The sequence below is a fragment of the Erinaceus europaeus genome, chromosome 19, assembly GCF_950295315.1.
Source record: "Erinaceus europaeus chromosome 19, mEriEur2.1, whole genome shotgun sequence".
Taxonomy (NCBI): Eukaryota; Metazoa; Chordata; class Mammalia; order Eulipotyphla; family Erinaceidae; genus Erinaceus; species Erinaceus europaeus.
In genome coordinates, this window is record NC_080180.1 from 61,959,657 (window position 1) to 61,984,966 (window position 25,310).

The 25,310-nt window shown below is 48.0% G+C and overlaps 1 protein-coding gene across 2 annotated transcripts; it reads left to right on the plus strand.

Annotated features, from left to right (window-relative positions):
• The first annotated feature begins 5,962 nt into the window (after nucleotides 1-5,962).
• PCDH18 (protocadherin 18) lies at nucleotides 5,963-23,185 on the plus strand. 2 transcript variants are annotated; one of them, XM_060179077.1, is made up of 5 exons: nucleotides 5,963-6,142; nucleotides 6,264-8,837; nucleotides 9,721-9,809; nucleotides 9,901-10,064; nucleotides 22,452-23,185. In XM_060179077.1, the coding sequence occupies exons 1-5, from the start codon at nucleotides 6,092-6,094 to the stop codon at nucleotides 23,093-23,095; spliced, it is 3,522 nt and encodes a 1,173-aa protein (XP_060035060.1). In that variant the 5' UTR covers nucleotides 5,963-6,091; the 3' UTR covers nucleotides 23,096-23,185. The 2 variants fall into 2 exon arrangements, with proteins under 2 accessions (XP_060035060.1, XP_060035061.1); XM_060179078.1 differs by having other exon boundaries at nucleotides 9,724-9,809; nucleotides 22,452-23,181.
• The last annotated feature ends 2,125 nt before the right edge of the window (nucleotides 23,186-25,310 follow it).

Sequence of the window (25,310 nt, forward strand, 5' to 3'; positions counted from 1 at the left end):
TCTGAATGTACTAAATAGGCAACATTTCTAGCATCACTTCTATTGCTATCCCTCAATGAATGGCACCCTAGCCCTGGGCCTTGCTAATCTTCACCATATGTCAATCATCTGAATTCCCAGGAGGAACAAGAGCTCCCAGCATATGGGATCTGTGATTAACCTAGTGTTAGGGTTTCTCCCACTTCAGACAATGGATGGCTCTTCCTGCCAACATGTCTCAAATGTCACTGTGCATAGGAATCAGCCCAGGCTCTTATTGAAATGCAGAGTCTGTTTGATTGAGGTCTGGGGTGCTGTCTGAGAGTCTGCATTTCTAACCAGATACAGACAAGGCCCAGAAGGCGGCTTTGTAGACCATTAGCCAAGCAACAGAGCTTTACACTAGGAACTGAACGGGGAGACTCAAATCTCTAAGGGCCTAGGCCCTCCCTCAGGCCCTGATCTCTCAAATCTCAGAGGCAATTTGCAGACACATTTTATAGGCTTAGTTTGCTGCCTCTGGCTAATGCCCCATGAGTAGAAATGGAAGAGACTCCTAAGAGTTCAGACAATTAATCCGAAAAATCAACCCTGCTCTCATCTAGTTTACAGTGTGAGCTGGCCTCAAGATTTTGACCAGGCTCCCACTACCTACCTGTCTGATTTCAGAACACTGGACTCTGAGGTGCCTGCTTGATTATCTCTATTCACATCTCTAATTTTCTAATTTGCATGGGTATGGAAGTCTAAAGTCCTTAAAAGGAATCACAATGCCCGTACCTGTTTTCCACCAGTTGAGTGGCTGCAGCTCAAACCTGATCACATTTGGCAATACTGAAGCAGAAGAAACTGACCTAGCACCTGTCACTGTGGTCCAGGATGGCCAAGTCCTCCTGGTTTCCTGCCACACTAGCTGCTGGCCCTGTGCACAGCCAGGCCTCCAGACAGGTGGCCTCCCGCTGGACTGGTCACATTCCCTTTTGATCAGAATTGCACTCGAGTTCATTTCTATTCCACAAATCTAAAGATATCATGGGATCCGTTTGCACATTGCAACTCTCCATCTTACAGTGATAGCTTTGTTCAATCAAGAGTTCATAACTTTCATAATTCTATTATTGAGTAGATCATAAAATGGAACACATGGTGGGGAAAATAGATTATATATGACTCATAAAAGGTCTAATAATGCTTTTAAAATGAAAGTCCTGGGTTTGGGTGGTAGCACAGCGGGTTAAGCACACATGGCACGAATCACAAGGGCCAAAATAAAGGTCCTGGTTTGAGCCCCCAGTTCCCCATCTGCAAGGGGTTGCTTCACAAGCAGTGAAGCAGGTCTGAAGGTGTCTACCTTTCTCTCCTCCTTTGTCTTCCCCTCCTCTCTCGATTTCTCTCTGTCCTATCCAAAAAAAAATAAAAATAAAAGGTGAAAAAAAATGAAATGAAAGTCCTATTTGACAAGTTTTATCTTTCCTAGTCATTGACAGAACATGGCACCCAATATATCATTTGATCTTCCACAAGAAGTGTGATGTGGTTTTAAGAAAACTCTGTAGGTTAGGAGGTCAGGCAGTGGCGGACTGTCCGCTCATGGGAGCAGTAGATTTGTAGTGGCAGTGCTGAGCCCCCACGATAATCCTGGCTGCAATAAAATATATAAATATGGAAACTATGTAGTTCAAATCAGTTGAGAAGAGGCAACAGAAGATATATTCCTCACCACATGAAAGAGAATGAAGCACTAGGTAAACCAGATTTCTTTGACATTGGTACTATATCTGTTTGGCTCCAGATCTGAAGGTCTGTTTCAGTACATCTAGTAAATCTTGAGGAAGGCCCAATGAATGAGTAAGTTGTCAAGGCTTTTAGAGTGTAGTATTATTAGCTTGTATTATTATTATTACAATTCAAAGACAGCCTTCATAAATCAGAATGGAAAGAATTTCATCTTCCAAGTATAATTATAAACAACAATTTGAACAGTAATGAGACCTGTGTAAAATCTGTATTTTTGTCTTCCATGGATGTTAGGGAGAAGAGAGACACAAGAGACTGGGAAAAGGAAAAATGACCTTTGTTCAATGTTTGTTGTAGGTCAGCCTCTGTGGAAAACACCAGTTACTTAACTGTTATAAGAATTCTTGTACTAAGTGATTTTTATTCCCAGTGTATTAGAATTAAAGAAGTCAAATGATTCATCTAGGATTACCTAGCTTCCAACTGGGGTACCTGCATTTATGTATATTGAGCTCAAAATTGTCAAGCTCTCTATATTATACTATCTCACAGATCTGGGCATCATTAACTGCACTAACTTTTTCTGGTAAAGCTTTACTGTCACTCAGTTTCCTAAAACTCACAGTAGAGTTACCTAGCCCTACTAAGGTCCTACAGAATCAAGTAACTATGGGTTCTTCCTCTAAGCATTTCACAATAAATGCTCTCAGTAAGAATTGAAATGTTATGTTATCTTAGGAGAAGATAGACATAGTCCATAGTATCTTTTGGTGATGGGAAAGATATGGTAAGATGATACAGATATTATGTTAATTTTACATACTATATTCTAATAATTAACAACTAGGTTTTTACATTTTCATATCCATAGACACCCATAAGGAATTGCTATGACTACTTTTATATTCCAATAACAAAACAGGCAATCTTTTTCAAGTAGTAGTTCAGCTTTTGAATCCAGCCATATATCATTGTTGTTTTCTCTGGGACTTCATCACTGTGGGTTCACTTTTTCAGATAAATACAGATGGGGGCTTCAGCCTGGGTCATGCAGATGACCAAGCAGAAGTCTTGTCTAGCTGAGCTATCTCGCCTCCACTTTCTGTCTCCTTATTTCTTCAGTAGGGAGGAAAACATTAACTATCTACAGTGGCAACATTTAGTTGCTCTTAAAACAAAAGTAACTGAAATAAATGTGATGGGAAATGGGACCATTAGAGGGGACAGAACGCATCCACAATGCTAGCTGGTGTCTTTTCTCCAGATTCAGTGATTCTCAGTCATGGTAAATGGAAACGGGAGAAGGGCTCAAACATGCACAGCATGATGGGAAGTCATGACACCCCTCCTCTAGGAGTGTGGGGACATTTTGTTCTAGCATCTAGCATAGCTCTCAATGGCCTGGCTCTCAAGAGGAATTGGAGCCATTGTCTGTATTTGTCAACAAAAGCTGCCATGTTGAAGGTGGGTTGTCTTGATGGAATAGCCAATCACTTCGCTGGTTGTCCCTGGTTGTCTGAACTGTTTTTGATGAGCTACCACTTTTCATTACTTAGTGAAATTCCAGAGGAAAGAAAAAATTCAATGAAACCATCATCAGGCGATAGCCAACAGAAATGTATCAGTTCTTCTCCCCTAGGACAAACTAAAATCTCTCTCACAAACAGAAAACAATATGGAGTATATCTCTGTTTTTCTCTTTTGAGAAACACCAAATGAGGATACTGTGAATTGATGAAACTAGACATGCAAAGGAAAGATTTACTTTTTTTTTTTCTTAAAAAAATTGGAGAAACAAGCAGTGCATACTAAAGACAAATTATAAGCACAATGCCACCAGATAGTATACATTAGTTCTCCGGAAGCTATTAAGGAACTGAAAAGGAAAATATATTTAATGGGGGAGGGGGAAAAAAAGCATTCTCCATGAAAGGGCTCCAAGTTCTTTAAAGACTGATTCATAGAAGCATATTCTTTATGAGGATACAGCTATTTAAAATTGGCTTAAAGATTCCGGAAGTCACTCTGAAACTCTTTTTTTTTTTTTTCTCAATGATTTGTTTTGTTCAAACCCACTGTCAGAAATCAAAGAGAGAAATGTTCTTCACATTAATGTAATCAAACTCATTGCTTTGGGGGAGAAATCTGGGGGGAGGGGTGGGGGTACTCATCATATCCACAAAGGAAAGCTCTCCTAGAACTAATGGAATTAGATTACCTTTGAATCCTCAGCCCCAACTTTGAATAGTCACTAATTCTTTTCTTTGCTCTTTTGGTGTTTGCAGAGGGGTTCACCAAAGCCTGAATTGATATAATTATTGGCTCAGATTCTTAGCGGTCTAGGCCAGATGGCTGTAGATTCCTAAAGTCCTAGTTGCTTATGATTTTCCTAGTTTGTTTGTCTGTAGGGCTTGTGGGACTAGGGGTGTGAAAGGGCCACATACATGTAGAAGTTCTTATTCATGGGGCAGAATGTTCCTCAGGGTGACCCAGCAGTAAGTACATTCATTATAGGCATTTCTATTCTGCACAATTTGCCACACAGCACTGATTTCTGGAGGGAGAAAAAAGACAATGGCTTATAAACTGCAACTGACTGCCTCAGAGGATGCAGGCTCACACTGAGACACCTCTGCTTTCCTTTTTGGAAAGAACCTTCTGAGTGACTTTAGCTGAGCTCTGCTGAGAGTAAGCAAAGTGGAAACATCAGAAAATTACTTTTTTATATATGTTTTCTGGGGGGCAAAAAAGAAGTGGGAGAAAATAAATGGAGGGAAGAAAGCAACGGTGAGATTACATGTAACAGTAAATTGACAAATATCTGAAGACAGTTCGGGAATAATGCAGGAGGTATTTAAAAAAGGCAATCAGAATAGTCGTGATGATAAAGGTAAGAGGAATCACAGAGCAGAAAAAACATCCTAAATAGTCATATTTTCAAGTAAGAATACCCTATCAGTTTCTGTGACCTGGACAGAACACTAGACTCCCATGATAACTGTCAGCATTTTAATCCACAGGAAATGCAATTTCCAGCTCAGGCATTTTATTCTTCACTGTAAACAAGCTTTGGGGTTTAAAAATACATATCTGGGTAGAGCTTTCATAAATAATACATAGATTATGAAAATTTGACTTGTGAAGTATTGAGTCTGTCCTCCCCAGCCCCAGCCCCAGCCCCAGCCCCAGCCCCAGGACTGGCCTTGAAGACTCACTGTGCGCTGGTATTAAGTGTGGGGAGGACTGATGGGCTGAAACATGACCTGTCTTTCACCAGGATCAGTAGGACCTTTTTTTTTTTTTTTTTAAGTACAAGACAAAGAAATTCATAGCTAATTTTGCTCAAACTCAAGGCAAGAAGTGCTATAAGGTAGAACTACAATATATTGTTAATTAGTTTCCAGTCCTAAAGTGCTCCTCTAAATCTTGCTAATTAAGAGACTTCAAGAGTGGAAACTAGCCAATTTCTTATCTTCAAAGAATGAAGATGAAAGAGAAAAAAAAGAAAGGGGAATGAAACCTATTTACTTGCTCTGTCCTTTAAGCCCCCCCCCCCCATCTTGTAGGACACCAAAAAGAAAAAGAATAAAAACACAAACACAAACAAACAAAAACCAACACAGATATCCAGGGATAGATATCCTTAGAGAAGGGAAGAGGGCATCATGAGAAGCTAGTTTTCAAATTTGATTAAATTCCTCCACCAACACAAAATGCATGGAGAGGCCTTAGAAGTTCAACCCATACTTAAAGGGATGATGAAAAGAAAGATGCTTACATGTTTGGGGAAGATGCCAACAGCAAGGAGGAAACCATTTGAAATGCCAAAGAAATAAAGGCCACCGGAAGTTGGTTTCAAGTTTTTTTGGGTTTTTTTTTTTTTTTTCTTTTGCTTCTGTAATTTGTTCCTCCTTTGTCCCAGCATGCTGGGAGAGAGTGAGTGCAGGGGAGCAGCAAGCAGCGGAGGGGGCTGGTGGAGAGGTGGGGGGATGGGCGGGGCAAAGAGGAGGGGGCCCCTGTGTACTCCTCCCCTTCCCCCAGTCCCCGCCTTCGGGCTCCAGGGTCCCCCGCCCGGTTCCTCGGTCTCCTTCCTCCTCCCTCCTCCCCTCCTGGGTTTTTTGGGGAGGAGACGGGGGGGGGGGGCCGGGGACGCGCGCTGATTGGCTGGCGGCGCTTGGCCAGTCGCCCGCCGCGCTTTGTCTGAGTTGGAGCGAAGTTGGAGCGGCCCCCACCCGGAGTCCGCGCCGCCGTGCGGGTGAGAGGCTGAGCCTGGCGGCGGCTCCTCTGCCTGGAGCCGGGAGCCGGGAGCCGGGAGCCGGGAGCCGGGAGCCGGGAGCCGGGAGCCGGGAGCCGGGAGCCGGGGAGCGCTCGCCCCATGGAGCCCGGCCGCCGCGCCGCGGTGACAGCGCCCAGCCGCAGCCGCACGGTGGGTTTGCGGGAGCCCAAAGTTTAGGCGGGGGGCGGGCGGGCTGTGCATTGCCGGGATCCCCAGACTTGCAAGTTTGCAGGAGCCCATGTAGCTTTTTTTTTTTTCCGAGTTGCCCCAGCGACTTGCCTCCGCTGCTGGGCCGGGCTCCCGGCGCACCCCTGCACCCCCAGCCCCGTGCACCCCCATGCATGCTAAGATGCACTTGAGAATCGCGTCTGCACTGTCGCCGCCGCCGCCGCTGCTCCTGCTGCTGCTCCTGCTCGCCTTCCGCGACCCCGTCCTGGGCAAGAATCTGAAATACAGGATCTACGAGGAGCAGAGGGTGGGCTCGGTGGTCGCCAGGCTCTCGGAGGACGTGGCCGAGGTGCTGGCCAAGCTGCCCAGTCCGACCTCCGTGCGTTTCCGAGCCATGCAGAGGGGCAGTTCTCCCCTGCTCGTGGTGGACGAGGACTCCGGGGAAATCAGCATCGGGTCGAAGATCGACCGCGAGCAGCTGTGCCAGAAGAACTGGAACTGCTCCATCGAGTTTGATGTGATCACGCTGCCCACCGAGCACCTGCAGCTCTTCCACATCGAGGTGGAAGTGCTGGACATCAACGACAACGCGCCCCAGTTCGCGCGCGCCCTCATCCCCATCGACATCTCCGAGAGCGCCGCGGTGGGCACCCGCATCCCCCTGGACAGCGCCTCGGACCCGGACGTGGGCGACAACTCCCTGCACAGCTACTCGCTCTCCGACAACGATTTTTTTAGCATCGAGGTCCGCACCAGGACGGACGGGGCCAAGTACGCGGAGCTGGTGGTGATCCGAGAGCTGGACCGCGAGCTGAGAGCCAGCTATGAGCTGCAGCTCACCGCCTCGGACTCGGGGGTGCCCCAGAGGTCGGGCTCCTCCCTCCTGAAAATCAGCATCTCTGATTCCAACGACAACAGCCCGGCCTTTGAGGAGCCCTCCTACACCATCCAGCTCCTGGAGAGCCTGCCGGTGGGCACCCTGCTCCTGGACCTCAACGCCACCGACCCTGACGAGGGCGCCAACGGGAAGATCCTCTATTCCTTCAGCAGCCACGTGTCTCCCAGAATCATCGAGACTTTTCAGATTGATCCCGAGAATGGTCACTTGACGCTGTTCAAGCCGGTGGATTATGAACTCACCAAGTCCTACGAGATTGATGTCCAGGCTCAGGATCTGGGCCCCAACTCCATCCCGGCCCACTGCAAAATCATCATCAAGGTGGTGGACGTCAATGACAACAGGCCTGAAATCAACATCAACCTCATGTCCCCGGGGAAAGAGGAGATCTCTTATATTTTCGAAGGGGATCCTGTGGACACCTTCGTGGCTTTGGTCAGGGTCCAGGATAGGGACTCCGGGCTGAATGGTGAGGTCCTCTGCAGGCTCCACGGGCATGGCCACTTTAAGCTGCAGAAGACTTATGAAAATAACTATTTGATCTTGACCAATGCCAGCCTGGATCGAGAAAAGAGGTCCGAGTACAGTCTGACGGTGATCGCAGAAGACAAGGGGACACCCAGCCTGTCGTCCATCAAGCATTTTACCGTTCAGATCCAGGACGTCAATGACAATTCACCCCACTTCCAGAGGAGTCGGTATGAGTTTGCCATCGCTGAGAACAACTCCCCGGGGGCATACATCACCACGGTGACTGCCACAGACCCCGATCTCGGGGAAAATGGGCAAGTGACCTACACCATTCTGGAGAGTTTCATCCTGGGCAGCTGCATCACCACCTACGTGACCATCGACCCGTCCAACGGTGCCATCTATGCCCTGAGGATCTTTGACCACGAAGAAGTGAGTCAGATCACTTTTGTGGTGGAGGCCAGGGATGGGGGTAGCCCCAAGCAGCTTGTGAGCAATGCCACAGTGGTCCTCACCATCATCGATGAAAATGACAACGTCCCCGTGGTCATCGGGCCTGCGCTACGGAACAACACAGCAGAGATCTCCATCCCCAAAGGGGCAGAGAGCGGCTTTCACGTCACCAGGATAAGGGCCGTCGACAGGGACTCGGGTATGAACGCTGAGCTGAGCTGCTTCATAGCATCAGGGAATGACGAAGAGGTCTTTGTGATCAGCCCACGGTCCTGCGACATCCACACCAATGTGAGCTTGGAATCGGTGCCCTCCATGGAGTGGGAGCTCCTGGTGGTCATCCAGGACAAAGGCACTCCTCAGCTGCACACCAAAGTTCTCCTGAAGTGCGTGGCCTTTGAGTACGCAGAGGCGGTGACCAGTACAGCTATGACCTTGGTCGGCTCAGCATCCTTGGATGTGTCCATGATCATCATCATCTCCTTAGGGGCAATCTGCGCCGTGTTGCTGGCGATCATGGTGCTGTTCGCCACTCGGTGTAACCGGGAAAAGAAAGACACCAGATCCTACAACTGCAGGGTGGCAGAATCCACCTACCAGCACCACCCCAAGAGGCCTTCCAGGCAGATTCACAAAGGGGACATCACTTTGGTGCCCACTGCCAATGGTACTCTGCCCATCAGGTCCCATCACAGATCCTCCCCATCTTCCTCGCCCACCTTAGAGAGAGGCCAGATGGGCAGCCGGCAGACTCACAACAGTCACCAGTCACTTAACAGCTTGGTGACCATCTCCTCCAACCACGTGCCAGAGAATTTTTCACTGGAACTCACGCACGCCACTCCTGCAGTTGAGGTAAGGTCAGCCACTGGGCCAGTCCCCCGGTGTGTGTGCCTGTGCGTATAAGCAATACCCACAGCAAACCATCTGAGCATCATGCAAAATAAATGGGATGCAAGTGGCACTATGGCTACATCACATGCATACATGCTGCTTTTAAGTTTGGTTTAAAGAATTGACTGACTGGGGGCTGGGGGGTAGATAGCATAATGGTTATGCAAAGAGCCTCCTGCCTGAGGCTCCAGCAGTTCCAGGCTCAATCCCCAGCCCCACCAGAAGTCAGAGCTGAGCAGTGCTCTGGTAGGAAAAGAAAAGAAAGAAAAAACAAAGAATTGACTTGCATGCTCTGTGCCTAATATCGAAAATCCGATATGAGGCTACTAAAGTGTCAGTAAAGCCCCTGGACCATCCAGATAACGCCCATAAAACTTGCTCAGTCCTCACAGTTGGGCTCTGTTGAAAAGTCAGGGGCTGAGAGCTCCAGCCTCCCTGAGAATGCATGCCAGGACTGTCTGCATGCCATTCACTCTGCGTGTGAGCGTTGTGTTTTTTCAGCCTTCCCCATGCCTGTGTATAGCTACTCACTTTGATCCTAGCCAGAACAGAAAGCAGGCAATTAGGTACGAGAGGATCCTCTTGCCCAAAGCAGAGACCCCTTACATGGGAACCTCTGGATCTCTCTGGGTTAGATTTCGGCTGCGTTTTGGTGGCTGTCACACACTGTGTCACAGTGCAGCTGATGTGCTGCTCTAAGGTGGAGACAAGATGCCCGGTGGTGGCCGTGATGGCACAGCCAGGGACCGTTTTTCCTCCCTCAGAGCTGGGGGGCTGAGGGAGGAGAAGGTGGGGGTAGGCAGGGCTCGTTTTCAGGAATCAGTTCTGTCTGTTTGGTTTCCAGCAGGTGTCCCAGCTCCTCTCTATGCTTCACCAGGGACAGTATCAGCCAAGGCCAAGTTTTCGAGGAAACAAATATTCCAGGAGCTATAGGTATGAACTGTCCCCACTGTGTCTGTTCGGCCTCAACTAGCTCACTTGCTAAAAGAGCAGAAACTGTACTGGCCCTGCTTTTTCTCCCTAGATACGCCCTTCAAGACATGGACAAGTTCAGCTTGAAAGACAGTGGCCGTGGAGACAGTGAAGCAGGGGACAGTGACTATGATCTGGGACGAGACTCTCCAATAGACAGGCTGCTGGGGGAAGGCTTCAGCGACCTGTTCCTCACAGATGGCAGAATTCCAGCAGGTAAGTGGGTGGCCTCACTCTTGGGTGCACGTCACCAGCGAAGGGAATGCCCCCCATGTCCCCTCTTTCTCTTGTGCACTGAAGTCCTTCGAGTCTGTACACTATTAGCAGTGCAGTGAGTATACACAGAAACAACTGACAGTTGTCCTACGTCTTGTGAAGCAGTGGGCGAGAAAGAAGCAGTGGGGAGAGGAGGGTAGAAGTCTCTCCCCATCTCTCCCCGTCTCTCTATTCTTTCCCATCCAGCATTGCCCTGGGTCATTCTTGAGCAACTCTTTCTAAAGTGACTGGGTGGTGGTTTTGCTTCTAGACTGACTGTTTTGGTGCATTCTGGGGGCCTGAGCTATAATTTGGTGGAGACACATCCTGTCATGGAAACCAACTGACAGAACCTGGGATTAAAATACACCAGGAAATGGTACACTTTGACCACTAAAAATAGAAGGAAGAAGGCATCTTGGTAGGTGGTAACCAGAGGATGTTTTCTTTCTTTGCCACCTTTTATTTTATGTCTACTTAGAGGTGGACAAAGAATGGGAGTCCAAGATGGGAGATGTCTAAAGCCCTAATCAAATAAGTGGCAACAATTCTACTAAGTTCCTGAGCCACATTTTCTGGAGACTCCTGCTCTCTAATTGTCCAGTCGAAACTCTCTAAACCAACTGGGTGAATGCTGACTGTGTCTGTGTAACAACCCTGGGGCTCAAAACTGGAATGTTCCATGAAGACTGCAGACTTAGGATTCCATCCGTTTTCTTCCTTATGTGTCTCACCATCCGAGAATATTGAGCAAAGGACTGTCCTCTCCTGAATGGAAGAAGGTAGAACTTAGCTCCACTACCTGTCTTAGTTCCATGGATCACTGAGTTTCTAACTGGAGTTAAGTAAGAGAGGTCAAACAGTAGACAGGAGGACTTTTCAGGAAGCCACTGAAATTTCAGTGACATCAGCTACAGCAGGAGAGCAGGCAGTAACCACAGCAGTGTCGTCTTAGTAGAAGTCACACAAGTTAGCAGTCATGTCCCAGCCTTGACTCCTACCCAGCCTGTGAGGAGTTCTGTTCCTGTACTGTCTCCCAGTGATTTGATAAATCGATTAGGGAGCGGGGTGCTGAGTGTGGTGTGAGTGTGTGTGCACATCTTAGATTTAACTGACTTATATAAAAAAGTTTAAAAATATATCCCCAGGGAGCCAGGTGGTAGGTAGCAAAGCGGGTTAAGTGCAGGTGGTGCAAAGCACAAGGACTGGTGTAAGGATCCAGGTTTGAGTCCCCGGCTCCCCACCTGCAGGGGAGTCGCTTCACAAGTGGTGAAGCAGGTCTGCAGGTGTCTATCTTTCTCTCCCCGTCTATCTCCCCCATCTCTCTCTATTTCTCTGTCCTATGCAACAACAATAACAACCCCAGATATATATATATATATATATATATATATATATATATATATCCCCAGTCAGGACCTTTATATATGGAGAGGTAAAGATTAGAGTCAGTCTCTTATTCTTCATTGTCAGTATACCAAGTAATAAGTAACAGGATTAAATAATAATAATAATAAGTTGTTTGGTTTGTTTGGTCTTATATTCTAAAGTCTTTCTGTCCTTCATGAAATTGGTGACTAGTTCTTACTTCAGCTTCCTTGCAATTAGAGATGCTACATTTCTGGCCATTATTTGTTTTCATGAGAGAGACACAAAGAGAGAAGGAGAGAGAGAGATGTCAGAGCACTGTTGGGCTCTGGTTTATAGTGTACTGGTGACTGACCCTGGTTTTTCAGAGACTCAGTCTTTCGCAGAACCCCTCATTTTGGATAATGTGGCTTCTCCAAATTACATTTTTTCACAAAACAGAAAAGTAATATAACAGGCATAATATTTATTGCATTATATGCATTTTCACTGTACGAAGTCTAGTCATTAAAATCTTAACATGCAGTCTATTAAACTGAGAATAATCATCCCAATTTATGTAATTTTACCACATGTGGACCTAGGTCCTTCATAATTCTGTATCTGTAATTATGACAGCTAATCGTGACCTATATTTTTCACAAAAAAAAAAGTCAAGACTCATCTTTTAGTCTTTCCACTGTTTTCAAAGTCACCACCATCAGACATGTTCATGGCAGGAGAGTTCTCTGATGCTTGAATTTAAAAGAAATAGAATTTACTTTAATACTTACTGTGATAAAAAGATGGCAAGATATCTGGAAAAGCAACAGATAAACTCTAGACTAATTCTTGTTTACTGGGTGGCTGCAGGTGCCTTACCTGTCACACTTCTTTTCAGAGCCGTAGGTGGACTTTCATATGACCATTAATAACACCACCTACTCGACAGCCAATCCTTTGGAAAGCCCGACCACTTCTACACAGTCCTGCCTGATCCAGGTGTGTGGGAGGAGAGCGCTGGTGCTAGTGTGAGACATGGTGATTCTCAGGTCACATGACTGCTGGTGCCTTTCCATCTTGCAATGTGCCTGTGTCCATGTGGGGGGGTGGAGGAAACCAATCCAGGAGACAGACACCAGGAATCACCACTGATCCATGGAATACTTTCCTCATGCCTGGTTAGTCTTCAGAAAGGCATGCCCACTGAGCATCTAGTCAGAGCTCACCCTCCTCAGTTAGGACACTCAGTCTGAGGACTTCTCAGTCAGCAAGTTTCTACATAAGGGGATGAAACTTGTGCTTGGAAGAAAACATATTTCTGGGGGGTGGGCAGTAGCGCAGCGGGTTAAGCGCACATGGCACCAAGCCCAAGGACCAATGTAAGGATCGAGCCCCCGGTTCCCTGCCTGCCGGGGGGTCATCTCAAAAGTAGTGAGGCAGGTCTGCAGGTGTCTGTCTTTCTCTCCCCCTCTCTGTCTTCCCCTCCTCTCTCCATTTCTCTCTGTCCTATCCAACAACAATGACAGCAATAACTACAACAATACAGAACAAGGGCAACGAAAGAGTGAAAATGGCCTCCAGGAGCAGTGGATTCATAGTGCAGGCACTGAGCCCCAGCAATAACCCTGGAGGCAAAAAAGAAAATAAGAGAAAAATATTCCCAGCAAATATACCAAAGAGAAGAATATACATAAATAAATAAAGACCAGTCCACATCTGAATGACATTAACAGAAACCAGAGCCATTTTATAGAGTTGGTGAATTTTTAGAACTCTATAGAGTGTCCTAGCCCAACTGCTTTTTTTTTTTTTTTGCATTTGACTGTGATCAAATATAGATTGTCTGATGCTGCCCTGCCTGCCAACAGGGTCATCTCTGGTCACTCATTCTATTAATTCCCACAGAAATAGCCTGCATTCTGAGCTGGAGAAGCCGCATGCATTTTTGTCTGTTGGCTCATGTTGGTCAACATACTTTCATCCTTATTCATTCAACTGGGAACTGCAGCCCCTCCCAGAGTATCTTTCTCTGGACTCTGGATGGTCCTGTGAGGATGCCTCTGCACTTCTCAGAGTCCTTCCTTTGCATAGACCACACCCAGCCATTCTCATTTAAGCCTCTGTTCTCCTGTGGCTACAGTCCTGGCTCTCTCCTTTCATCCAGGGTGGTTTTTTTTTTTTTTTATTTTTTATATAAGCTTGCAAACTGACCTTCACTCTCTAGTTGTTCTTCTCTTTGTCCCATCTTTTGTTTTTTTCTTTTTCCACACAAATAGAACACATTGTTCAGAACATTTTAATTTACATTATTTGGTTCCAATTCAAGAAGTGAGTTTTGTTACTTAGCAATACCCCATTAAGCCATTTTTCTTGGCATTTCTTTTTTTTTTATAACTCTTTTAAAAATATTTTATTATCTTTATTTATTGCATAGAGACAGACAGAAATTAAGAGGAAGGGGAGATAGAGAGGGAGAGAGACAGACATCTGCAGCGCTGCTTCACCACTTGTGAAGCTCCCCCCACCCCCCGCAGGTAGGGAGCTAGGGCTTGAACCCAGGTCCTTGCACACTGTAACATGTAGGTTCAACCAGTGTGCCACCACCCAGCCTTCTTGGCATTTCTAAGGCCAATGGAAGCCATTGGTAGTTCAGGAACTCTTACTTTTGCCTTTTTCAGAGCTTTGGAAATCAGTGGACCTTTCCGTTTGGAGAAAATACGAATCTTTAACTCATAGCATTTTTCTACCTCAGAGCCTGGGTTTATCTTCACTTTGTCTCTCTAAACCCTAGGCTCCTTCCTCCCTTTTCCTCTCTCTCTTTCTCTTCCTCCCTCCCTTTAAATTTTAGTGGGGCGGTTAGTGGTTTAAGTACAGTCTTCAACACACAGGCACAAACTCTCATCACACTTTGACTGGTGTTCAGAGACACAACAGGGCCCCAGTGTACCTTCATCCTGTCCACTCCCCTCCTTCCCCAGAGTCCTTTGCTTTGATGCAATGACCATAGTCATCTCTTAGAGTGTGTTTCAAGTTGCTATTTCTTTAAGATTTATTTTTATGTTTATGTCTTTTTGAGAGAGAAAGAGGTCGGCACACGGCTCAGCTTTGCCATGTGACGGTGCTGGGGACTGAACTTGAGGCCTCAGTCATGCGGGTCCTCTGCACTACCTTCCTGTTCTTGTCCATCACGGAGTCTGACCCTTAGGGTAGGATGGGTCTCATTTTCTATACTTGAAGGAGAACTACCATCTGGAGGAAGAGAGCTATCCTAGCATTTCACAGATGACAGGCCCCTAAGAGAAAAATGATTAATGACCCAGAGGACAAAAGACTTGAGACAAGATAGAGGTTCTTTTTCTGTCAGAGTTGGATGCCTGTTTCCTGCCCTTCTGTATGGTGTGTGAAACAGTGACAAAATGGGAAGTCGTGAGCCAGCAGAAGCAGGGTCCTCTGTCCCCCTTCCTACCCCCTAGAGGAGGTTCAAGCAACCTGCAGAGATTTCAAGGAGCAGCGGAAGAAGAATCACTTCACGACCCCCCAGTCCCTGATTCTTGACTCCCGTGGAGGACATCTGAATTGTACAGAGGACGTGTTTTCAGTCAGCTCTCCAGGATTGAGTCAGGTTGAAAACATCAGTGACTTGGAGGAAGGTCCTTGTCTGCTAATTGCTCTCCCATTTTTGTTATGTTGCCACCCATCTCTCCATGACTTTTTTTCAATTTTCCATATTTTATAAACATTTTAAATACTAAGTCCACATATTGTTTCATAATGAGAGCTCCATTAGTGTATTATGATGTTGTCAGATGCCATTCTCTGGCTCTAAAAGTTCTATAGCCAAAATTATTATTATTATTAATTTTTACCAGCACATTGCTCAGCTCTGGCTTATGGTGGTACAGGAGATTGAACCTGAGACTTTGGAACCTCAAGCATGAGAGTCTCTTTGCTAACCATTATGCTTTCTACCCCCACCCACCACAATTATCTTTGGCCATGAATTTTCATTTGCATCACCAAGATACTATAGTTTAAAATAGTTTTATCTTTATTTTATTTGATAGGACAGAGACAAATTGAGAGAGGAGGGGGGAGATAGACATAAAGAGACAGAGAGACACCTGCAGTCCTGCTTCACCACTCTAGTGATTCACCACTAGAGAGAAGCTCCCCCCTGCAGGTGGGGACAAGGGGCTTGAACCCTGATCCTTGCGTATAGTAACAGGTACACTTAACCAGGTGTGTCACTGCCCTGATCCACTGAGACTGCATTGCTGCTTTTTTTTTTTTTTTGCCTCCAAGGGCCTGCATTACGAATCCACTGCTCCCCGGGAGGCCATTTTTTTCTCTTTTGTTGCCCTGTTTATCATTGTTGTGGTTATCATTATTGTTGTTATTGCTGCTGTTGTTGCATAGAACAGAGAGAAATGGAGAGAGGAGGGGAAGACAGAGAGGGGGAGAGAAAGACAGACACCTGCAGACCTGCTTCACCGCCTGTGAAGCGACTCACCTGCAGGTGGGGAACTGGGGCTCAAACCTGGATCCTTATGCTGGTCATTGTGCTTCAGGCCACATGTGCTTAACTGGCTGCGCTACCACACGACCCCCTGCTGCTTACTTTTATTATATAAATTTTTCTAGAAAGATGGTATGCTCAGGGTTCTTAGAATCCACTGTCACTGCTCCTTTGCAGTCTTCTTAGCCCTCATCATTAAAGATTTAAACAAAGCCAAGCCCATCAAGCAATCAAGTCCTTCCCACAGAGTTAAAGGGCAGAAAACAGGGGAAGAGGAGTCGTCAGGTCTGCTCCTTTTCCTTGTCACAGGATGTGAGTAAGTCGATGCAGCCAGGCTTCCTTTCTATTTCAGAGACCCAGGACATTAAAAAGATGAACAAGATAATTACCACTTTGGGTGGTTATTTAGCAGCTGAAAAACAACTTATTGCTATTAAGGTATTCCATGTACTTTAAACGCCTTTTGATTTTGTTCACATTCTATGATGAACAGCCCTACTTGTTAAATATCCCCACGGAGCCGTGGTGCATGAAGTAAGTGCATCCAAACAACCTTTTATTCTTAAACAATCCCCGGTTGTTTGCATTTAACCCTTCATTGTAGCAGACCTACCCAAGGACTCTGGGTCCTTGCCCTCGCTGCTACCGCAGGGCTGCTGCTCATGGGCTTCTCTCCACACTTCTCCCTGTGTTTTTCCCACTTGAATATTTCTCACCTTCCTAGAAGTCAGATATTTTTCTCACCCCTGATGTTTGCACTCACATTTGTTGCTTCTTTTTAAGAACAAAAGTCTAGATTTGATGAGAACTATCTTGAAGATTCCCATGATGACAAACGAGTATTTCACACAAACGAGTATTTCACACAAACGAGTATTTCACACAAACGAGTATTTCACACAAACGAGTATTTCAGCAAACTTCTTCCCCTCTTCTTTTCTCAAAGGCAACAGTCATTCTCTCTTCTTTCTTCTTTTCTTTCCTCCTTTCTTTCTTTCTCTTCATCTTTCTTTTGGACAAATAAAATCTCTTAAATGTTTGGCATTATTATAGATGCGCAGTTCCCACAAGATCAACTTTCTTGCGTTTTTACCTATGAAGTCTGGACACGTCAACTAGAGGTTCAGTTCTATAGAGCGGAATGCTAGAGTTTACTCATCTTGCTTAACTAGAACTTTGTGCAAACGGATTAGCAATTCTCCACCCCCACCCATCCACTCACCCCGTCCCAGCCTGTGGAAACCAACCTTCCACGTTTGCGTGTGAAGAGTCTGACCCTTTCAGATGTCTTACATACACAGAACCTAGTCACCTGGCACTTGTCCTTGTGTGACTGGCCAAGCATAATGCTCTCAGTGTTCACCCATGTTGCCTCCTCTTGTAGAAATGTGTTCTTTACCAAGGCTGAATGATACTCTACTGTATGCAAATAGTTCCATTTTCTTTTCCATTTATTTATAGGTGGGCTGTGAATTTTCACATCTTGACAGTTGTCACCAGTGCTATAGAGAGCAGCGGGACCGGGACCAGGTGGTGGTATACCTGGTTAAGTGCACACATTACAGTGCACAAGGTCCTGGGGGAGAAAGCTTCACCGGTGGTGAAACTGGGCTGCAGGTGTCTCTCTGTCTCTCTCCCTTTCTATCGCCCCCTCCTTTCTATTTCTGTCTCTATCCAGTGATAAAAAAATAAATAAATAGAAGAATGGGTGGGTGCCTAGGGGGGGGGACCTGATATTTCTTTTGAAATCTTGACTTGATATTCAGTACAGGAGTAAGTTATGTGGTCATTGTTCTTTTATTATTTTTAGGCACCTCCATATCATTCTCCATATTGGCTGTCCCATTTTATATTCCCAGCAGCAATATCCACAGATTCTAATTTCTCTAAATCTTCACCGGACACACACTTTTCTTTTAATAATTATTCTGGTGGGTTTGAGGTGGCACCTCACTATGCTTTGATGTTCCCAGCGATTAGGGAATGTCTAGGGAACACGTACCATGCAGGTACTTGGCTCTGTGTTGGACATGGAGCAGCAACTCAGCAGACGACTAACTTCCCCTGATGAGGGGAACTGGCGTTGAGCAAGAATTAGTCTTTTTAGCAATAATTTAGAAGACCAATCATTCTTAAGTAGCAACGTCTGCAAAACTGGTTCTTGAAATATAGGCACAGCTGCTGTCAATCTAGCTTTTGTTTCTATCTATGATGCTTGCTTTGTATTTTCTGTCAGTGCAGTCTCTCATTTGCTCTGTATTGAAGCCTTGGCATTGAAGAAACCAAACTGTCACTGAGAGAAAGACTGGTGGACTCTTTTCTGCATCTTCCCATGCCCTGGTTGTAAAGTAATGTAGTTAATGTGTTTGCCACAATAACTACATTACTTTCTTTCTTGTTATATTTCTGCTTCTGTCCTATTTTCTATTCTTCTCTTGACCAACCACTCACACAACAAATAGGACATCGTACATCTGGAAGAATCCATCAGTGGATTTTTTTTTTCACATTTTCCCCTTTGATGACTTTTCCATCAGTCTGAATTTCACGCCATTAAAGATTTCTTGGACTGGCAAAATAGTTCAGTTACATAGTGTTCTGCTTTGCCATGTGTGTAACCCATGTTCACATCTGGCCCCCACTTCACTGAAGGAAGCTTTGGTGCTGTAGTCTTTCACTCTCTCTGCCTTTCTGCATCTCTGTACTTCTGTGAAGGAAGGGAAGAAAGAAAGAAGGAAGAAAGGGAGGAAAGGAGGAAGGGACTTTTTGTTCCAAGTTTTGTTTTTCTTTGTGTTTTCTCTTTATTTCTTAAGTTCCACCTATGAGTGAGAATGAGTTTTGTTTGTTTTGGCTTCAGGGTTATTGCTGAGGCTCAGTGCCTGCACTATGAATCCACTGCTCCTGGAGGCCACCTTTTCCCCTTTTGTTGCCCTTATTGTTTATCGTTGTTGTTTTTATTAATTATTGTTGTTGTTATTGCTGTCACTGTTGTTGGGTAGGTCAGAGAGAAATCGAGAGAGGAGGGGAAGACTGAGAGGGGGGAGAGAAAGATAGACACCTGCTTCACTGCTGTAGGTGGGAGGTGGGGAGCTGGGGGCTCGAACCGGGATCCTTATGCTGGTCCTTGCACTTTCTGCCATGTGCACTTAACCGGCTGTGCTACCGCCCAGAGTCCCCCCCCCTTTTTTTAATGGAGCAATCAACTACGATGGAGCATGATCTGCGCTTGTGTTTTAAGTTACAAATCGCTAAATAGGACAGCACACCTTTAAGAGAAACTAGTAGGCGTAATGTCCCTTGCTGAGTATAGTCCCAGCAAAGCTGGTCAGTGAGAACTGAGGCCTAAAATGTTCCTCAAAACAATTACTCCAGGATTATCTGGTGACATGCTAAGGGGACAGCTTTATCACTTGGCCCTGACTTGGTTTTTGTAGCTCTCATCACCTGCCTCTGGGCTCTTGCCAGTCATTGCCACCCCTAAGCTGTCTGTCCATTTTCTCACTCACTCCTCAAGGGACAGAAAGAATATTCCCCAAATGCTAAGGGGTCAGGTTCCCTAACGAATCATCAGTGTCTTAGCACAACTGCTAGAGCTCAGGGTGGGGTCCCTCTCTGGGCCTGTGGGGACTGGAATGATGCTCTGAGCCTTCACACTCGACGTCTTGTCCATCTCTCTTTCCTATGCACTAACTTTTTTTTTCTTCCAAAGCACTGCTCAGCTCTGGCTTATGGTAGTGCTGGGGAACTGAACCTACATCCCTGGAGCCTCAAGCATGAAAGTGTTTTAGCAGAACCATTATGCTCTCTCCCCAGCTCATAAAAGAAATCTAGAAAAAGTAGAGAAGGACTCAGGAGACAGCATAATTAGACTAGGAAGACAGCGTAATGGTCCTGGCAAAAGACTTTCATGCCTGAGACTCTGAGGTCCCAGGTTCGGTCAATCCTTTGTACCACAATCAGCCAGAGCTGAGCCGTGCTCTGGTATTTCTCTGTGTATCACTCTCATTAAAATAAAATGAAATAATAATAGTAAAAAACTAGAGGAAAAGATGCACCAAGCAAATAGATCTCACGGAAGTCCATGAAAGTAACACTCAGGTGGTCAGAGAGTCCCATGTGAGAGGTCCTGGGTTCTAGCCCTGGCCCTGCGACTGTCAGAGTGGTGCTCCAGCTCTCTCTGTGTGTCCTTGGAAATGGAGACACCATGGGCCGGGTGGTGGCGTACCTGCTTGAGTGCACATGTTACAGTTCTCAGAGAACCCCTGGATCAAGCCCCCAGTCCCCACCTGCAGGGGGAAAGCTTCACGAGCGGCGAAGCAGGGCTGCAGATGTCTCTCCTCTCTTTCCCCTTTCTCTCTTGATATATGGCTGTTTCTGTCAAATAAAGGTAATAAGAATCAAAAAGGAGAGAGACGAGGAGGGGGAAGGAAGGACAGTCAGAAGTAGTAGGTGTGACTTGGAGGGCAAGAAAGGGCAGGTTCATAGGAAAATAAATGGGAAGAAATAATAGTCAACTCATGTCTGTGATCTTGGGAGAACTACTGCAGTTTCAAGTGGAGGGATTGGGGACACAGAACTCTGGTAGTAGGAACTATATGGAATTTACCCCTATTATCTTACAATTGTGTGATCAATATTAAATCACTTATTTAAAACATGGGGAAATATATATGCATAGGTATAGATAGATAGATATAGAATCGGCTCATATGGTGACCTTGGGAGAATGACTACTCTTTCTTTCTTTCTTTCTCTCTCTCTTTCTCTTTCTTTCTTTTTCTTTTTCCTATTTTGAGACTACAAGTTGATAGGAGTGCATCTCAACACCTTCCCACCACCAAAGGACGGTGTCCCAATCCCCCCAGTGAAGCTGAACATCTACTCTCACCCTCCACCCAGAGATTTTTACTTTGGCGCCCTCCTCCAAACTCAGTCAGATCCTGCTTTGTGTTCTTCTTTCTCAACTTCTGTTTATGAGTGAGATCATCCCATACTCGTCTTTTGTCTTTCTGAGGTATCTCACTTAACATAATTCCTTCTAGCTCCATCCAAGATGGGTCAGAGAAGGGGGGTTCATTGTTCTTAATAGCTGCATAGTATTCCATTGAGTAAATATACCACAGCTGTTTCTAATGTAGGGAGTGGGGACGCTGAACTCTGTAAAAAAAAAAAAGTTGTAGGACATATACTCAACTTAGTATTACACAGCAATAAAAAAAAATGCTGTTTTGTCTGTGGGGATTAAGTGGATGGAATCAGACATTGGATGCTGCTCGGTGTAGCAGGTAACAGGCTGAAGGACAGCTAGAAAGGCTTCATTCATGTGCGGGGTATAGACAGCTGAGTATACAAATGTGGGGGGAAAAATTCAACCTATTTCCAGGACTATGGGAGAACAGTAGTACAGGGGATGGAGACACAGACCTTTGGTGGCAGGAGTAGTGAAAAAATTAATTAATTAACAAAGAACTCTGGGGGCTAGGCAGTTCTGCACCTGGTTACATGCTCACAGTACAGTGTGCAAGGACGCAGGTTCAAGCCCCTGGTCCCCACCTGAATGGGGGAAAACTTCAGAATTGGTTAAATGGGTCTGTAGCGCTCTCTCCCCCCACCTCAATTTCTCTCTGGCTCTATCCAGTAAAAAATACATTAAAAAATTAAGAAAAGATTTAAAAAATTAAAAAGGGGGGTGGGGGCAGGCACCTGGTTGAGCGCACACATTACAGTGCTCAAGCCCCCACTCCCCACCTGCAGGGGGAAAACTTCAGGAGTGAAGCAGGGCTGCAGGTGTCTCTCTGTCTCTCTCCCTCTCTCTCCCCTTCTCTCTCAATTTCTGACTCTATCCAATAATAAATTTAAAGAAAATCAAAAAGATTAAAATAAATTTAAAAAATTACAAAGGGGGGAGTCGGCGGTAGTGCAGCAGGTTAAGCGCACGTGGCACGAAGCGCAAGGACGGGCTTAAGGATCCCGGTTCGAGCCCCCGGCTCCCCACCTGCAGGGGAGTCGCTTCCCAGGCGGTGAAGCAGGTCTGCAGGTGTCTGTCTTTCTCTCCCCCTCTCTGTCTTCCCCTCCTCTCTCCATTTCTCTCTGTCATCTCTAACAACGATGACATCAATAACAGTAATAACCACAACAAGGCTACAACAACAAGGGCAACAAAAAGAGAAAATAAATATTTGTAAAAAAATGGCAAAGGGGGGGGCGGGGGCAGGAGGTGGCGCGCCTGGTTAAGCACTGGCATCACAGTGCACAAGGACCCGGGTTCAAGCCCGCACGCCCCGCCCGCAGGGGGAAAGCTTCAGGAGTGGTGGAGCAGGGCTGCGGGTCTGTCTGTCTCTACCTCCCCCTTCTCTCCCAATTTCTCTCCGCCTCTGGCCAACAAGTAACTGAAAGTTTAAAAGACCCGGGGCGCTGGGTGGGGCGCTGCGAACCCCCCCCCCCCCCCCCCCCCGGTGACGCCCGCCTTGCGCTCCCCGCAGCCATGCGCCTGTGCACGGAGGAATGCCGAGTCCTGGGCCACTCGGACCAGTGCTGGATGCCGCCGCTGCCCTCGCCGTCCGACTACCGCAGCAACGTGTTCATCCCGGGGGAGGAGTTCCCCGCGCAGCCCCCGCCGCCGCCGCCGCCGCACCCGGGCCCCGCCGCCGCCGCCGGCCCGCCCGCCGAGCCCGCGGCCGAGAAGAAGAAGAGCTTCTCCACCTTCGGCAAGGACCCGCCGGGCGCCGAGGACGCGGCCGACCCCGCGCCGTCGCTGCTGGCGGAGATGAGCAGCGTGTTCCAGCGCCTGCTGCCCCCCGCGCCCGAGCCGGGCCCCGACGGCGCGGACCCCGAGCGCCGCAAGGGGGCGCTGCCCGCCAAGCCCGCCGCCGCCGCCGCCGCCGCCGCCGCCTACCCGCCCGGCGTGGCCGCCTGGGCCGCCAGCACCCACTTCCAGAACCCCGCCGCGCCCGCGCCCGCGCCCAGCGCCAAGTGGCTGCCGGCCATGGAGGAGATCCCCGAGAACCACGAGGAGGACGACTTCGACACGGTGCTGGGGCAGCTGGGCGACAAGCACGAACTCATGGACGCCAGCGAGCTGGTGGCCGAGATCAACAAGCTGCTGCAGGACGTGCGCCAGAGCTAGAGCCAGGGGCCGAGGGGACAGCAGGGGCGCACGAGGGGACACCCAGGGGACGCACCAGGGACGCACCAGGGGACGCACCAGGGGACGCACCAGGGGACGCACCAGGGGACACCCAGGGGACGCATCAGGGACGCACGAGGGGACGCACCGGGGACACCCAGGGGACGCATCAGGGACGCACTAGGGGACGCACCAGGGGACACCCATTGGACGCATCAGGGGACGCACCAGGGACGCACGAGGGGACACCCAGGGGACGCACCAGGGGACGCACCAGGGACGCACCAGGGGACGCACCAGGGGACGCACCAGGGGACACCCAGGGGACGCACCAGGGACGCACCAGGGGACGCACCAGGGACGCACCAGGGGACGCACCAGGGGACGCACCAGGGGACGCACCAGGGACGCACCAGGGGACGCACCAGGGACGCACCAGGGGACGCACCAGGGACGCACCAGGGGACGCACCAGGGGACACCCAGGGGACGCACCAGGGGACGCACCAGGGACGCACCAGGGGACGCACCAGGGACGCACCAGGGGACGCACCAGGGACGCACCAGGGGACACCCAGGGGACGCACCAGGGGACGCACCAGGGACGCACCAGGGGACGCACCAGGGGACGCACCAGGGACGCACCAGGGGACGCACCAGGGACGCACCAGGGGACGCACCAGGGGACGCACCAGGGGACGCACCAGGGACGCACCAGGGACGCACCAGGGGACGCACCAGGGACGCACCAGGGACGCACCAGGGGACGCACCAGGGGACGCACCAGGGACGCACCAGGGGACGCACCAGGGGACGCATCAGGGACGCACGAGGGGACGCACCGGGGACACCCAGGGGACGCATCAGGGACGCACTAGGGGACGCACCAGGGGACACCCATTGGACGCATCAGGGGACGCACCAGGGACGCACGAGGGGACACCCAGGGGACGCACCAGGGGACGCACCAGGGACGCACCAGGGGATGCACCAGGGGACGCACCAGGGGACACCCAGGGGACGCACCAGGGGATGCACCAGGGGACACCTAGGGGACGCACCTGGGGCATACGAGGGGACACCCAGGGGACGCACCAGGGAACACCCAGGGACGCACCAGGGGACACCCAGGGACGCACCAGATGGGACGCCCAGAGGAAGCACGTGCACCCGGAAGGGACACACCTGGAGGGCCACCCTGAGCAGACACCCCTGAAGCAACACACAGAGGGAACACCCCCCCCCCAGAGGACACATCTGAGGGGACACTCCCCCAAACAGGCATCCCTCAGGGGATACCCCCAGGGGACACCCCCGCGGCCCCAGGCTCCACGTGGTCCGACACCCTGGCCCCACCCCACCCCTCCCAGAGAACTGGCCTCCAAGCCAACTCCCCTTTGCATTTATCGTAAATGTGTCTGTGTATATGGGATCTCAAATACTGTATTTTCGTATGTACACGATGCAAGTGTGATTATTTTAATCTGTATTTTAAAAATACATTTGTACCTTATATTTATGTGTAATTTAACAGATTTTATTTTTTTACTCCCATGACCGACATGTCTCTTTCCTACTCACGTCAACACCCCACTGTCCCATCCGGTAGTCAGCCCACTGGCCACCACTATAACAGGCACGGCTTAGGGTTGTTGCAGGAGGCGGGGTGGGGTGGGGGGAGAAGGTTTTATGCTGTTAAGATGGCCCCACTTGAAGCCTTATATAATTCTTTACATGAAAGGACCCAGCTTCTTTTTGCTTTTGATACGTTTTTGAAAATTAAGCATCAATGTAATGTTATGTTATTGTGATTATTATTATTATCGTGTCTTTCTGCTAGTTCAGCTTCTACAAGAGGACAGACATGGGGGTGAAACCTTGTTTCAAGTCTAGGAACTAAGAATTGTGAGAATCTCACTTGAGACCCCCCCCAAACTCTACCAGCCCCAGGACTTCACACTGGCCCACTCGTCAGGACTATTCTCAAATATTACTATTTGTGATCTAGGAAAAGAATGTTTTTCATTCCTTCTCTGTAAGGGGAGACATTCTCCAAGGAAGTGGTAGCCACCCTTTTAAAATATATATATATTCATTTTCACAGCACACAGTATATTCATGGAGAGAGGCAGCTGTCTGTCAGTGCCCCTTTCGGCCATTTCATAGACTTGATTTATCCTGACACCACTCTACGGCAATCTTCTCTCCTTTCATAA

Excerpts from the sequence above, each read along its gene's own strand:
- PCDH18 (XM_060179077.1), top strand. The coding sequence starts at position 6,092 with ATGGAGCCCGGCCGCCGCGCCGCGGTGACAGCGCCCAGCCGCAGCCGC. Across the intron at positions 6,143-6,263 it reads CGCCCAGCCGCAGCCGCACG|CGACTTGCCTCCGCTGCTGG; the intron begins GTGGGTTTGCGG and ends GAGTTGCCCCAG. Across the intron at positions 9,810-9,900 it reads AAATATTCCAGGAGCTATAG|ATACGCCCTTCAAGACATGG; the intron begins GTATGAACTGTC and ends TTTTCTCCCTAG.